Source organism: Capsicum annuum, chromosome 11 (genome assembly GCF_002878395.1).
Source record: "Capsicum annuum cultivar UCD-10X-F1 chromosome 11, UCD10Xv1.1, whole genome shotgun sequence".
NCBI classification, from domain to species: Eukaryota; Viridiplantae; Streptophyta; class Magnoliopsida; order Solanales; family Solanaceae; genus Capsicum; species Capsicum annuum.
In genome coordinates, this window is record NC_061121.1 from 231,885,156 (window position 1) to 231,899,599 (window position 14,444).

The 14,444-nt window shown below is 33.2% G+C and overlaps 1 protein-coding gene across 1 annotated transcript; it reads left to right on the forward strand.

Moving 5' to 3' along the window:
* The first annotated feature begins 2,592 nt into the window (after positions 1-2,592).
* On the forward strand, positions 2,593-5,561 carry LOC107848394 (cyclin-dependent kinases regulatory subunit 1). Its single transcript, XM_016693156.2, has 4 exons — positions 2,593-2,726; positions 2,835-2,904; positions 3,432-3,492; positions 5,194-5,561. Exons 2-4 carry the CDS (start codon positions 2,852-2,854, stop codon positions 5,344-5,346), a joined length of 267 nt encoding a protein of 88 aa, XP_016548642.1. The 5' UTR covers positions 2,593-2,726; positions 2,835-2,851; the 3' UTR covers positions 5,347-5,561.
* Positions 5,562-14,444: the final 8,883 nt, after the last annotated feature.

Here is a 14,444-nt window from a genome sequence, read left to right on the forward strand (position 1 = left end):
TTATATGCTTCAAGCAGTTTGAATCCTTAAAAGTTTTCACATAAGTTTTGTGAAGTGATAATATTCAACATTTCATGAGTGACATCTTCAAATATCTAGACTGCAAATCAAATAAGTTTTATACTTACCAAAATGCATCCTTTCATGTCACTTGATAAATGTTTTTACGTCAGCATACTTAAATAAACGTAGAATTCAGATCCTCGTAATCTTTTACAATATTGCACCAATATTATGTCAAAGATATTGATGATATATCATTTCATATCGGTTCACAATGTGACATAACAATTTGAGATCTAATCACTTCATTATTTTCAGGTACATGAACCCCTCATGAGGTTTCATGAAGTGTTATGTCGTAAGCTCTTCAAGAGCACATTGCCTTCTTATTATGATTATTTGCTCCTTATTTTTCAAGGACTATTTCATTTGGAACCGATCAGTCTACCACGCTTCACACTTGCATAGACTTTGTCCTTTAGGAACACAAAATAAGAGCACTTGCGCTTAATATGAGATGCTTTCAGCATTTGACTTGAATTATCTTTTGGACGAGGATATGGTGATAATTCCTAACATATTTCATAACGCTTATAATCTCCCCCTTATGTTAGGAAAACTAACATACATCCTCTATTTCTTTGAGGAATCCATCTTTGTGCATTATGATATATTCATTAATCGTATACCACACATCAAAATTATTATATGAAATAATTGGTTCCCGACCTTGAACCAATTGAGAGGGAAGAAATAATCATAATTTATTGATCTAATGCATACAAATGTTATTGCAATATATCATATTTTAGACCAATACATGAAATTCTGTTCTCATTAATAATGGTTTAGTTATTTATCGAAGGCATTCAATGCCAAACCATCATCGTCAAGATAACTTTCTTGATTGAACAATTTGAAAATTATGTTCTTAATTCAATTTTATTGAGCAAACAACTTTATGAATGTCAAACTGTAGGTTGACAATGAATGTACATGTGATCATCTTATTGATGTATCTTTTCAACATATCACATGATAGATGAACGAGCCCTTATTCACCTTTTATAATTTTCAAATTTGAAGGGATCCAATCCCAATATTAGTTGTTCCAACCAATTTATCATGAGAACAAACGACATAAACAATTCTTGAAGAATCTTCTAGTTCTTCAATACATGTATATCTTTGAGATGTCACAATAATTCATATCAATTTAGGAACTTTTATTCTAGTAAACTCCAAGTTTACCATGACATGTACTTTTTATTTAGTAAATTTCAGATTTACTATTACATGAATACATTTCAGATTTACTACTTCAGAAGTAGATTTCAAAATTATTCAACCTCTTTCGGAAGTGAGTTGTGATACAATCACAATCAAGTGCCCGATTTACATTAATAAATTTCTCATTCCCCAGGAATGAAATATAGCAAATCGAGGCATACATATAATGTAGAGAAATTTTTTTCTCTAGCATATCTTATAATCATATAAGCGTGTGAAAATATCATCACTTTTGATGATCATTTTCATATTGTCCCCCACGCTTATATTCGTGCATTTAATCACTTATTTTTTTCCAGACATATTATGCACTGCTACCACATACACCTCAAAATGAAGTAAGTTGTCATATTTCAGACTTATCATATATTGCTACCACATTCACTTCATGGAATGAAGTATATTCAATGGGTCAAATTTCATGATTTTTCATCAAACACCCATTATTTTGCCTTAACCATCATAATATCATCAATATGGTGTATTGAGATTCAAACTCAATATTTGATCCATATAAAGGCGTCTTAGGCATGAATCGATGGAATTTGAACCCAACATATTATCATTTTTTTGATAATATTGATCTTGAGAAATAAATTTAAAATATAAATGGTCCAAATCAATTATTTTTTCTCAAATTCAATAATAATTATATTAGTAGTAGCAAAAGAAAGATAACATAAAGAATTACTAACCTTGAAATTCTTCAGATTTATAATCTCACCTTATTTGGCAGAGTCTCATGGTGATAATGTGTTATAAAATAATAAAGAACAATAAGAATAGTAGAGAGAATAGAGAGAGTGATTCTTATTTCTTCTCTTGAGGGATGAGAGATCATCAGATTGTAAATACTATGAACAAAACCTCTCTATTTATAGGGGAAATTTACTCATAATCTGAGTAAAAGACGGATGTTTCAAATCCTAATAGATATCAAAGTAGATCTTGATAGACATTTACTATAATATAAATACATTTATAATAAGATAAGATTTATATCACGTTTGGTATATGGTATAAATTTATCCCGCGATACCCCATCTTATCGCATTCAATTCGAGCTTTTTTTACATCTCACAGCCATATTTATGAGATAAATTAGTCCACGTACCAAACAATCCCATTATAGCTTTTGTTTTAGAAAGATGAATTAATCTTAATTTAGAAATTAGAAATTCCACATGTAATGGAAACATCTAGAACCAATCAACTAAGCGGGAAAATCATTCAAATTTTAAAAATTCAAAAACCCACCGTTTTATTCCCCTTTTAATAATATTTAAACTTTTATATGAGGTAAACTAACTTTATTTATTTATTAAGTTAAACTAATGCCGCCAAACGTCATATATATAATATTCCCCCTTTTCCCCCATTCATTTTCTTATCATTATTTTTCTCTCCAATTTCTCTATCACAAAATTCAAAAGGTAAAAAATTATTCAAAAAACTGATTAATTTTAGTGAATTTTTAATTTTTAAAGTTATGATTATAGATCTGTTTAATTGATTTTTTTTTTGTTGATGAATTTTTTTAGTTTGTTTGGAGTGAAGAATGGGGCAGATCCAGTATTCTGAGAAGTATTTTGATGATACCTATGAGTACAGGTATTTTTTTTGCTTAATCCGTTTGATTTTTTAGTAATTTTTTATAGTGTTTTGGAAATCGGTTTGAAGTTTTAGTGATATTTTTTAGTGTTTTAGTAATCGGTTTGAATTTTAAGTTTTTTATGTAGATTTTTTGTATCGATTTGCTTAATCAGTCCGAATTTGTAGTATTTTTTTTTTAAAATCGGTTCGTTTAATCTATTTGAATTTTTGGTTAATTTATTTGAACTGTTTTTGAAGTCGATTTGTTTAATCATTTCGATTTTTTTTTTTGAAAATTTATTTGTTTAATCTGTTTGAATTTTTTAGTTAATTTTTTTTTTTTCCAGAAAATCGTTTTGTTTAATCAGTTTGTTTTTTGAGTATATTTTTTTTTTTGCAGTGTTCTGGAAAACGATTTGTATCTTAGTGAGTTTGTCGTAGTGTTTTGGTAATCGATTTGAGTATTTACTTTGTTGCAGTGTGTTGGAGAGTCAGAGTTAGTTTTTTTTCCTTACTAATTCGGTGTGTTTTTCTGGATTTTGCAGGCATGTTGTTCTTCCTCCTGATGTTGCGAAATTGCTTCCTAAGAATCGTCTTCTCTCTGAAGTGAGTGATTACTTTCATTTCTACGTAGTTAAAATTTGCGTGTAGTAGTTGAAGTAGCTATGATTGGAAAAAAAAAGTGATAATCGTGCTTAGCAGATGATTATCAGCGATATTTTGTGTATTCATTAGGAATTTCTTTGATTGAAATGATTAGTCGAATGCGCTGATTAGAATATTTGATATTGTGCCTTGATAATAAGTTATATTTTGTGTGTTGATTAGGAATTTCTTTGATTGAAATGATTAGTCGAATGTGATAATCAGAATAAGTGATATCGTGCCTAGTAAGTGATATTTTGTTCTTTCACTTTGGAATTTCTTTGATTGAAATAATAAGTCTCAAATGTGCTAATCAAAATAAATGATACCGTGCCTAGCAAATGGTAATCAGTGATATTTTGTGCTTCCATGTAGGAATTTCTTTGATTGAAATAATCAGTTGAGAATGTGCTAATCAAAATAAGTGATACCGTTCCTAATGCTTTGCAAATGATAATCAGTGATATTTTCTGCTTCCATTTGAGAATTTTTTTCAATTGAAATGATTAGTCTCAAATGTGCTAATCAAAATAAATGAGACTGTGCCTAGCAAATGATAGTCAAGTGATATTTTGTGCTTCCATATGGGAATTTCTTCGATTGAAATGATTAGTCGGTTGTGCTAATCAGAATAAGTGATATCGTGCCTAATAAGTGATAATCGGTAATATTTTGTGCTTCCATTTAGGAATTTCTTCGATTGAAATGATTAGTCGATTGTGCTAATCAGAATAAGTGCTATCGTGCCTTATAAGTGATAACCAGTGATAATTTGTGCTTCCATTTAGGAATTTCTTCGATATTGAAATGAATAGTTGGATACTAATCAGAATAAGTGACATCGTTCCTAATAAGTGATATTTTGTGCTTTCATTTTGGAATTTCTTTGATTGAAATGATAAGTCTAATGAGCTAATCAAATTAAGTGATATCTTTGTGCCTAGAAAGTGATAATTAGAGATATTGTGTGGTTTCATTTTGGAATTTCTTCGTTTGAAAAGATTAGTCTAGTGTGCTAATCAAAATAAGTGACATCTTGATGCCTAGAAAATGATAGTCAGAGATATTTTGTGTTCTAATTTTGATGTTTCTTTGGTTGAAATGAATAGTTGGATGTGCTAATCAACATAAGTGATACCTTCGTGCCTAGAAAGTGATAATCAGAGATATTTTGTGCTGTAATTTAGATATTTCTTCGATTGAAATGAATAGTTGGATCTTGGATGTGCTAATCAAAATAAGTGATATCTTTGTGCCTAGAAAATGATAATCAGAGATAGTTTATGCTTTGATTTCGATATTTCTTCGATTGAAATGAATAGTTGGATGTGCTAATCAAAATAAGTGATATCGTGCCCTACTATTTAGGTTAGATCATCCTTCTACAGTAAATGGGAACTTGTCAGGAACATGGCTTTGTGCTGCTTCATTTCTGACCGATTTTGATTTTCAGTATTGCATGTGGTTTATGTTGTTAGTCTTCATTTGAAATGTTTAGTTGAATGTGCGAATCAAAATAAGTGATATCTTGCCTACTATTTAGGTTAGATTTCTCCTTTTACTCGTCAGGGATGTGGCCTTGTGCTGCTTCTTTCCGACTGATTTTGATTTTCAGCATTGCATGTGGTTTACGTTGTGGTCTTATTTGATTGATTATATTAGAATGAGTGGAGGGCAATTGGAGTTCAGCAGAGCAGGGGATGGGTGCACTATGCTATTCACCGACCAGAGCCACATATCATGCTCTTCAGGAGGCCACTGAACTATCAGCAGCAACAAGACAACCAGGCTCAGCAAGCTCTGCTTGCCAAGTGAAAGAACCCTGTCTCTCGTTCTTTTGTCATATACAGATAGTAATGTTCATTTCATCTAGAAATGATATGATATAGCTTTGTTGATTTCAAGTTAAATGTCGTGGATTTTTAAAGATGTTAAGTACTGTGTAACGCTTTAGGTATTTAATTCCTGTATTCGAATGCTATCCCTGTGCTTGGAATTGGTTCTCTATGAAAGTTTCAGTTGATTGATTATGACCTGTTTGCATTTCTTTGCTTTGGCATCTTATGATATTGGATTTTTTAAAAGTTGTTCGTCGTGTATTGGTCGAGATGGACGCTCTTTTAGTTCTTTTCGAGTCGGTGGTTAAATCAGTTTCTGCTTATCGGATGCTGTATGTGGACCTTATTGTTCAGGTGCTGAATGTTTTCGTCGAATATTTATGTGTTCATAAATGTGGAGGACCACTCAACCTGATTCTCCTCTTGCCAATTTTGTGAAATGTCTACTCTTAACATGCCATATCTTGTTTATTGGAGTATATATATCATGTTACTGTGATCCCCTGTTGACATTATTTAAGAGAGAAAGTCGAGTCTTTGCTTTGAACAAACATAGAAGTGCATTTGGTGAGATGTCCTTTTTACTATACAGCCAATAATGTCATTCTTCTCTGTTCACAATGCATTCCTCAGGCTTCTGTTACAACAACAACATACTTGGTGTATTCCCACAAAGTAGAGTCTAGAGAGGGTAAAATATACGCAATCCGTACCAATATACGCAATCCGTATCACTACCTTAAATGAAGTAGAGGGGCTGTTTCCAATGGCATAATACATAAACATACCCTTTAATTGATCTCAGATCACATCTATGATCTCCAACTTTGAGTGTGCACAAGTAGACACTTAAATTTGTATAAAGTTGAACAAGTCGATACATATGTCCTATGTGACATTCTACATGGCTAATTCTTGTCCTACATGACATCTTATGTGTATTATGTCACATAGAAAATGTGTGTCTACTTATTCAACTTTATACAAGCTTAAGTACCTATCTGTGCACACCCAAAGTTGAAGGTCATAGATGGCTAATTTGGGTGTGCACAAGTAGACACTTAAACTTGTATAAAGTTAAACAAGTCGATACATGTGTCCTATGTGACATCCCACATGGCTAATTCTTGTCCTACATGACATCCTATGTGTATTATGCCACATAGGATGCATGTGTTTACTAATTTAACTTTATATAAGTTAAAGAACATGTTTATGTATTATGCCGTTTCCGATAGACCCTCGGCTCATGACACATGCCATTATCTGTCATGCTATTATACCAATTCGAGAGCACAAAAACAAACAAAATATAATAACACACCACTGAATAATTGAAGAAACAAGACACCCAGAGTAACACCACGAACTACCTTTCCAAAATCACAAAGGTCCCCAAAACACCACGAAAATGTCCCTAGTTTGTGTTAGATCAAAGATTTTGGAAGCTATGTGTGATTTTGTTCTTCTTTTAGTTAAAAAGATGTATGGTTATATTAGAATGAACTCATATTGTGAGCTTTGTTCCAAGATTTTTACAATCTGCCTTCAGATCTATTAAACTGAAAATCAAATAAACTGTGATTTTCAATTAATATGGTAATCAAAATTCCAATTAGTACTACTCAATGCCTAACTAATTTGGTTACAATAAAACCCAAAATCAGCCAAATGATGAAACATAAATAAATGAAAGTACTCCATTACAACACTTCATCATAACAACATACAACAGAATTACACTAGGAAATTCATTTTTTTTTCTTTTTACTGCTTAACAGTACTGAGGTTAACACTTCAATTTTCCAAATTCAACTCACATTGCTCCTGCTACAACCCATTGAACCTTCAACAACAAATTTCAAGTTTTCATGAAACAATTGACTTTTATTTACCATAAGTTCAGATTCTTCTAACTTCAACTCCATCCATTTCTCATTCATTTCTTTCAATTTCTTCTCCCCCAATCTCTTCAACCCTTCTTCATAATTTGGAAAATACACTTTCATTTCATTCACTAAAAATGGAAACTCCTCCAAATTCACATCATCTATGTGTGATTTTTCCTTTTCTTTGATAGCATCTCTGCCCCAAATCTTCCTTCCAAGTTCATAAACCTCTCTGTCGTGTGGAGTTTTCATTAGTGATTTTGTTCTTGCAAATTTGTGGTACTTCTCTTTGAGTCTCTTCTGCTTCTTTGCTATCTGCTTTCCAGTGAAGTTATGGAGAGGATCTTTCATGCTAATTGGAAGTTGAGATAGGTTCTTGAGGACCTGGATTTCGTCTTTTTCAGTGAAGACTTTGTGGGGTTGTCCAGATTTTGAGATTTTTTTCGTGGTGGTTGTGGTGTTTACAGGTGATTTGGGGGGATTTGTACGGTGGTTCACGGCGGAGGTGGGTGTTTTCCGGTCGGTCATGGTTGTTTTGGGGATGTGTTTGGGAGTTGAAATTTTGGAAAGTAGTAATGAACACGTTGTTAGACGTGAACTTTTAAGGTGGAAAACTCCACGTGTCTTACCTATGCTAAAACTATACTTACCCTCCTCCTTTGACTATAAAAATTATAATTTAAAATTTTGTGAGAATAGTATAAGTGAAAAAAGTAAAATTTTAATATTCTTTTAACTTTCTTATTACTTTAAAAATGCTTCTCAACTAAAATTATGTCTTTTTTTTTTTTTTTTTTTCAGATAATACATTGAAACACTCCTAAACTTGTAGCCAAAATTTACTTTAGATCCTAAACTTGTATGACAATTATTTACTCCCTTAAAAACTTTGAACTGAATTTATTTCACCCCTTAGAAAACGAAGTGAGATCGCGTGTTGCTGGACGTGTCGAAGTCTTGTCTTTGCCTTTTAAATTTTTTTTAAAGGAAAATATTCTTTTAAATTTTCTTAACGGGTATAAATCCCAAATCACCCAACCCAATTTCATCCTCAAAAACCTTAATTTACTTCTCTTCTTCCTCAATTTCTCAAAATCTGCTTCCTCTCCGAAATTTAAGCATAATTTTGAGATTGGTTTCTCTTTCATTTCAAATGTAAATGCTCTTGAAGAACCGTAATCTATTTTTCTAGCACGCAATGAGGTCGGTTAATTTGACTAAACTTTGTATGGAAGAAAATGATAATGCTTTGTACAAAGAAGTTCGTTGTAATCATGGATTTTTGTTGCATATGAAGACATCTTGGACTTCGAGAAATCCCGGAAGAAGATTTTGGGCATGCCCTTATTATAGGGTAGATATCAATTTTTTTGCTTTTACTATTCCGATAGACTTGATTAAAGACTAATTCATTCTTTATTTTTCACCATTGAAGGGTCCAAGATTTTGCGACTTTTGGTGCTGGAGGGATAGAGAAGATATTGATCCGAGGTCCAAATATGTGATTCTAAAACTAATAGAAAAATTAGGTGAGCTTGAGAATTTAGTTGAGTCTTCTCAATATATTGACAATCATGCATCGATTAATGAAGTTGAAAAAGTTGAGTTGAATAAATTTGTTGAGGAAACTTCTCATGAAGTAGACAAGCCTAAAGAATCCAAAGATGATAATTGCGTTGATATGAAATTGAAGAAGTTGGAAGAAGAGGTTGAGAAGATCAAAGAAAGAGAGAAGAAGTGGAGAAGAATTGCTAAATTTATTGTGTTTTGTTGTTCTCCACTACTAATAGCTATAAACTATTGGCTTGGGATGATACATATAAAGAAAGGTTCAATGAGGTTACCTTAAGGTGGTTGTTCTTGTTAGAAGATATCTAGCTTATTTTGGGATTGGTGCTGCTTCTTTAAGCTTATTTTGTAATCTACTTTGGCTGGTGACTGTCTCTTGAGCACTTGGTTGTTGTACTTTGTAGTGCAGCTTCTTTTGTAATGTATTCAGCTGTTGGTTGTCTTGATATATATGAAGAAAAGTAGTTGAATTGATTGTATTATAAGCATTTTTTTTTTTGTAATGGTGCATTTTCTTTTGTAATGAAGTTAACCACAACTGCTTATAGTCACAACTAGTTAAGCAAGACTGCAAAAACTATCATTAACCACAACTACTTATAGTCAAATGAGAATTGTGCAAACACAGAATCATAAATGCTTCAAACAGATATTTTTCAACATAATGCAGTCACAGCTGCTCATATTTCTAACAAAAATATATAGCCAGAAGTGCAGTCACAGCTGCATAATTGAAGTCACTAATCAAAATAGAAATTGCCTAAGTGGACGTCACTATTGTTTCAGTACACAACATCAATACACAAAAACAAAAATCAGACTGCTTCTACTGAAAGGTTGATGAACTTGTTTGGCTTAGATAATTCACTTCAGCAACATTTGAGCTTGTCCTTATCCTTTTCTGTGCTCTCATTACTTCGAGATCTTGTTGTGTCGTAGCTTTCTTTCCTTTCCATTTCACACCGGATTTGAGTTTGTGATGTCCAAGATGTCCAGTCACTATGGAGGAGTTCATAGGCATTCCAGGCTAAAAAAACAAAGTAGAACAAATTTATTTTAAGACTTTTAAAAGATAGACTTTAAACTAGAAAAATTTCATTAAATTTAACTTACATTGAGAATTTTATAACCACTTTTTGTTTGAAACACCCCCATTCCAACCATCCTAGGTCTTTTACAAGGTGCCCCTTTACCTCTTCCAACATCAGCAACAGGTGTAACTCCTCTTCCTCTACCAATACTACCTACAGTAACATCGGCAGCAGGTCCCCTTTCTCTACCAACACCATCTATAGTAGCAGTAGCAGCAACTCCCCTTCCTCTACCAACAACAACAGCTCTCCTTCCTCTACCAGCAGCAACAACTCCTCTTCCTCTACCAGCAACAACAACATCAACTTTCTTCTCTCTACCAGCAGCAATAACTCCCCTTTCTCTACCAACAACAACAACATCAACTCCTTTTCCTCTACCAGCAGCAACAACATCAGTTCCCCTTCCTCTACCAGCATCAGCAACAATAGCTCCCCTTCCTTTACCAGCATCGACAACAGTAACTCCCCTTCCTCTACCAGCAGCAGCAACAACCTACAATATATAACAAAAAATGTAAGAAAATAACAGAGAAATGAACTAGTAGTAAATGACAAGTCAATTGTTACCTTTGTAGACCCTTTTGGTCTTCCTCTTCCTTTTTTTGTGCCTGCTGCAGCAGAGGAACCTACACTGGATTTTATTGAACTTGTAGCCAAAGGATAACCTTTCTTATTATGACCCTTGGCATGACATATGTTGCAGCTCATCTCAACACCATGTTTAGACAACTTTTCAGTCTTGTTTTCACTTTACTCCTTTCTTTTAGATTTGTCAGGTCTGCCTGGCAGTTTTTTTATTATTAGAGGTAAAACAAAAAGGTTGGTTGATTTTGATAATATTTGCATATTAACAACAGGCTGGATGTAGTAACTATAAGTCTTGAGGTAGGTTTCCTTGGTATACCAATGTGCAACATAATGAATTGGCTCCAATCTCCTATAATGTAGTGCAGCTATGGCATGACAACAAGGTATACCTTTCAACATCCAAGACCTACAAGTACAACTTCTATCTCTCAAATTCACTATGAAAGTATTGCCACAGCTATCCTTAACTTCAAAACCAAACTCACCATTCCACTCAAGAGTACACTTCATTGATTTTGTTGTGTTTTCTTGCAATACTTTTAGTGCCATTGGAGAAATATCAGTTAACTAAGTATCAACAAACTCTCTCAGTTGTCCTATTCTTCTCATCACCTTGACCCTTATTTCTTTAAGCATTGTGATGATATTCTTATGTTTGGGCCCCAATATTCATGAATTAAAACTTTCAGCCATGTTGTTGTCAACACTGTCACAACAACTATGATACTTAAAGTACACTTTGGACCATCTTTCTATGTTATACCACAAAAGATCTTCACAAATTTTATCACCTAAAATCTCCATATGATCCAAATTTCTTCTCAATTCTTGCTCATATGTGGATTTGGCACACTTCTAAAAATAATTTCTTCTTTCAATACCCTTCCAAATTTTGGACCAGTTAGCTAGAATATGTCTTGCACACATTCTTTGTTCTGCATTTGATAGCAATTTTGTAATTGCATTGTCAAGACCCTTGAAGAAATAATAAATGTTATAGATTATAGTTAAAAAAGAAAATATAGTTAAAAGAAAAAAATAAAGACAATTAATAACAAATGCTTTACCTTCTGCATATCAGTGATAGTAGTCACTTCAGACCCATCTCCCAACTCAAGATCATTCTTCACAAGTCTTATAAACCATCTCCAATTGAATGTGTTTTCAACTTCAACCACTGCCCAGGCTAATGGTAGCATCTAATTATTCCCATTTTTACAAACAGCCACAAGTAGTTGACCTTTACAAACACCTTTCAAAAAGCAACCATCAAATCTAATACATCTCCTAGCATCAGATTTGAATACTTTCTTCAAAGCATCAAAGTATATATAAAATGATACAAATTATTTTTTTCCATCTTCAAAGGTTTCTTTACTAAGCTTCACCACACATGTGCTACCTGGATTGGTCTTTAAAAGCTCATCTTTATAATCCAAAATCCTTTTAAATTCCTCTACATGGTCACCCATGATCTGCTGCAACACATTATTCCTAGCTTTTCTTGCCACTGTCCTCCCAATATATACCTCCAATTCTTTTTTCACCAAGTTTTGAAACTGAAAAACTCTAATACCAGGCTTAGATATAATCCTGTCTCTGTATCTCTCTACCAAGTACTTTGAATTTACAAGTTTGTTTTTGATTGTGGCATTACATATGTGGACTAGATTATACTTCTTCAACTGAAAATCTCCAGTTCTAGAATCATGGCTTCCAAACAACAACCATGGACAACCATCAATACATTTTACTCTCACTCTTTTTGGTCCATTCACATACTTGTCTAATTCTACATGTTCTTGCACAACATACATAGTAATAGCTTTTCTAAATTGCTGAACATTTTCAAAACAAAGACCAAGCTCCCAAACTATTTTTTTACAAGTAGGATCAAAGACAATTCTCTTATGATTTCTTTTTGTTCTTCTTGCTTTTCTTTCTTTTTTTCCAGATTGTTCTACTTCATCATCTCCATCATTGCCATCATCACTATCTATTTCAAAGCTAACATCTTCATCAGAATCAAAATATGGCTCATCTTCGACTATTTTTCCCTCTAAAGTAGTTTTTTTGTTAGATAAAAACTCATCATATCCTAAGTCAACTCCTTTTTTATACTAACCCCTTCAGTTCTAGGCTCTTTTTTCTTCTTTTTTTTTTCTTCAGATCTCTTCTTTTTGGCAGCTCTCTTTTCTTCCCTCAAAACTCTAATTTCATCATGAACATCACTACCATATTCATCTTCACCTTCATAAAAAAAGTCTTCATAATCTGAATTTACAGTATCATCAGATTCACTTACCCAATCAGATGGAATTATTGGCACATTTGATGCAGTAACAAAGCTAGTCCAACCCAAATTTTGCTCATCATGAGGAGCAACACAACAATCACTACCCAAAATATGCTCTCCACTAGCAGCAACCCCACACCATACTATTGAAGTTCTATTCAACAGTAGCAGCAACACCACTACCACTACTCTTTTCAACAGTACTAGTAGAGGGTGCACTACTCAAGTTCTGCACAACAGTTGCAGCAACACCACTACCCAAATTTTCCTCTACACCACCTAACTCCTCACCATTAGAACCAATAGCACTAAATACATTACACTCTCCAACACTAGTAGCAGCAACACCACTATTTAAATTTTCACTCACAAAAGGCTTTTGAGGTGTTGCAGCCTCTACAAAGTCATCTTCAAACCCTAATTTTTCACTTATCCCACGGTCTTGACTAGACTCTTTGTCAAAAAAAGTAGAAGATTCCCCACCCACATGAAAAATATATTCAATAGCAGGTGTTTCAGGGACCAAGTGGGGTTCATTTACTAAATGTGACACATATAACTGAACAATATCTCTATTTTTAAGTTGAGGTACAATACCCAAAATATCCCTATCACAAGTCACTTTTACTAGGTAATTACGTTTAGGAGGTCTCATATAGACAATGCACGATTCAACATTATAACCAATTTCTTTAACATACCCAACAAACTCATAGTATGAAAACCTGTCAATATCGACACCAAAACAATCTGTAACAATACCTCTATGGTACTTTATACGAGGCTTTTCCTGTAACCTTCCTCCATGATGAAACCTCAATACAATATATGCAAAATCCATAGATAATCTAAAATTTTTTTTTTAAAAAGTACGGTCTTTACAACAAAATCAATTTTTACAACATAGAAAAACCCTAAATCCAAATACAACAACTTAAACAATTTACGAAAAGCCCTAAAACGAACCTGTTAGAACCCTAATCGAGTTGTAGATCATATGCTTTTGGGTGAAATAGAGTTGAAAATTAACCTAAATTCGCGATTTTTGACAGCTGAAGTGAGAGAAATGTCGTTGAGTGAGGAAATTAGGGGTATTTGTTAGGGTTGGGTCGGGTTTTAATGATTGGGTCGGCTTTATTAAGGTTGGTTCGGGTTTTAGTAAATGGATTCATTAAATGACGTGGACGAATCAAAAACGCGCGTGTCCAACACTACCTAGTCTTGACTTTGTGTAAGATTTAGAGAGGTGAAATAAATTCAGTTCAAAGTTGTTAAGAGGAGTAAATAATTATCATACAAATTTAGGGTCTAAAGTAAGTTTTGACTACAAGTTTAGGGGTGTTTCGATGTATTATCTCATTTTTTTTTTATTTGATGTTTGGTACCGGGTCTATTAGAATCAACCTCTCTACTTGCCTGAGGTACTGCGTACACTCTGTCCTTCCCAGACCCCACTAGGTGGAATACACTGGGTATGTTGTTGTTGTATTTGATATTCGGTATTTGCATTGAAGCTCAATTAAATTGAATTCACATTGGATAGGGCTGTTCGAAAATAGCATTTTCATATCTAGAGTTCGAATCCAAGAACTAAAATTATGTCACTTAAATTGAAATTGAAAAAAAATATTATTTTGGA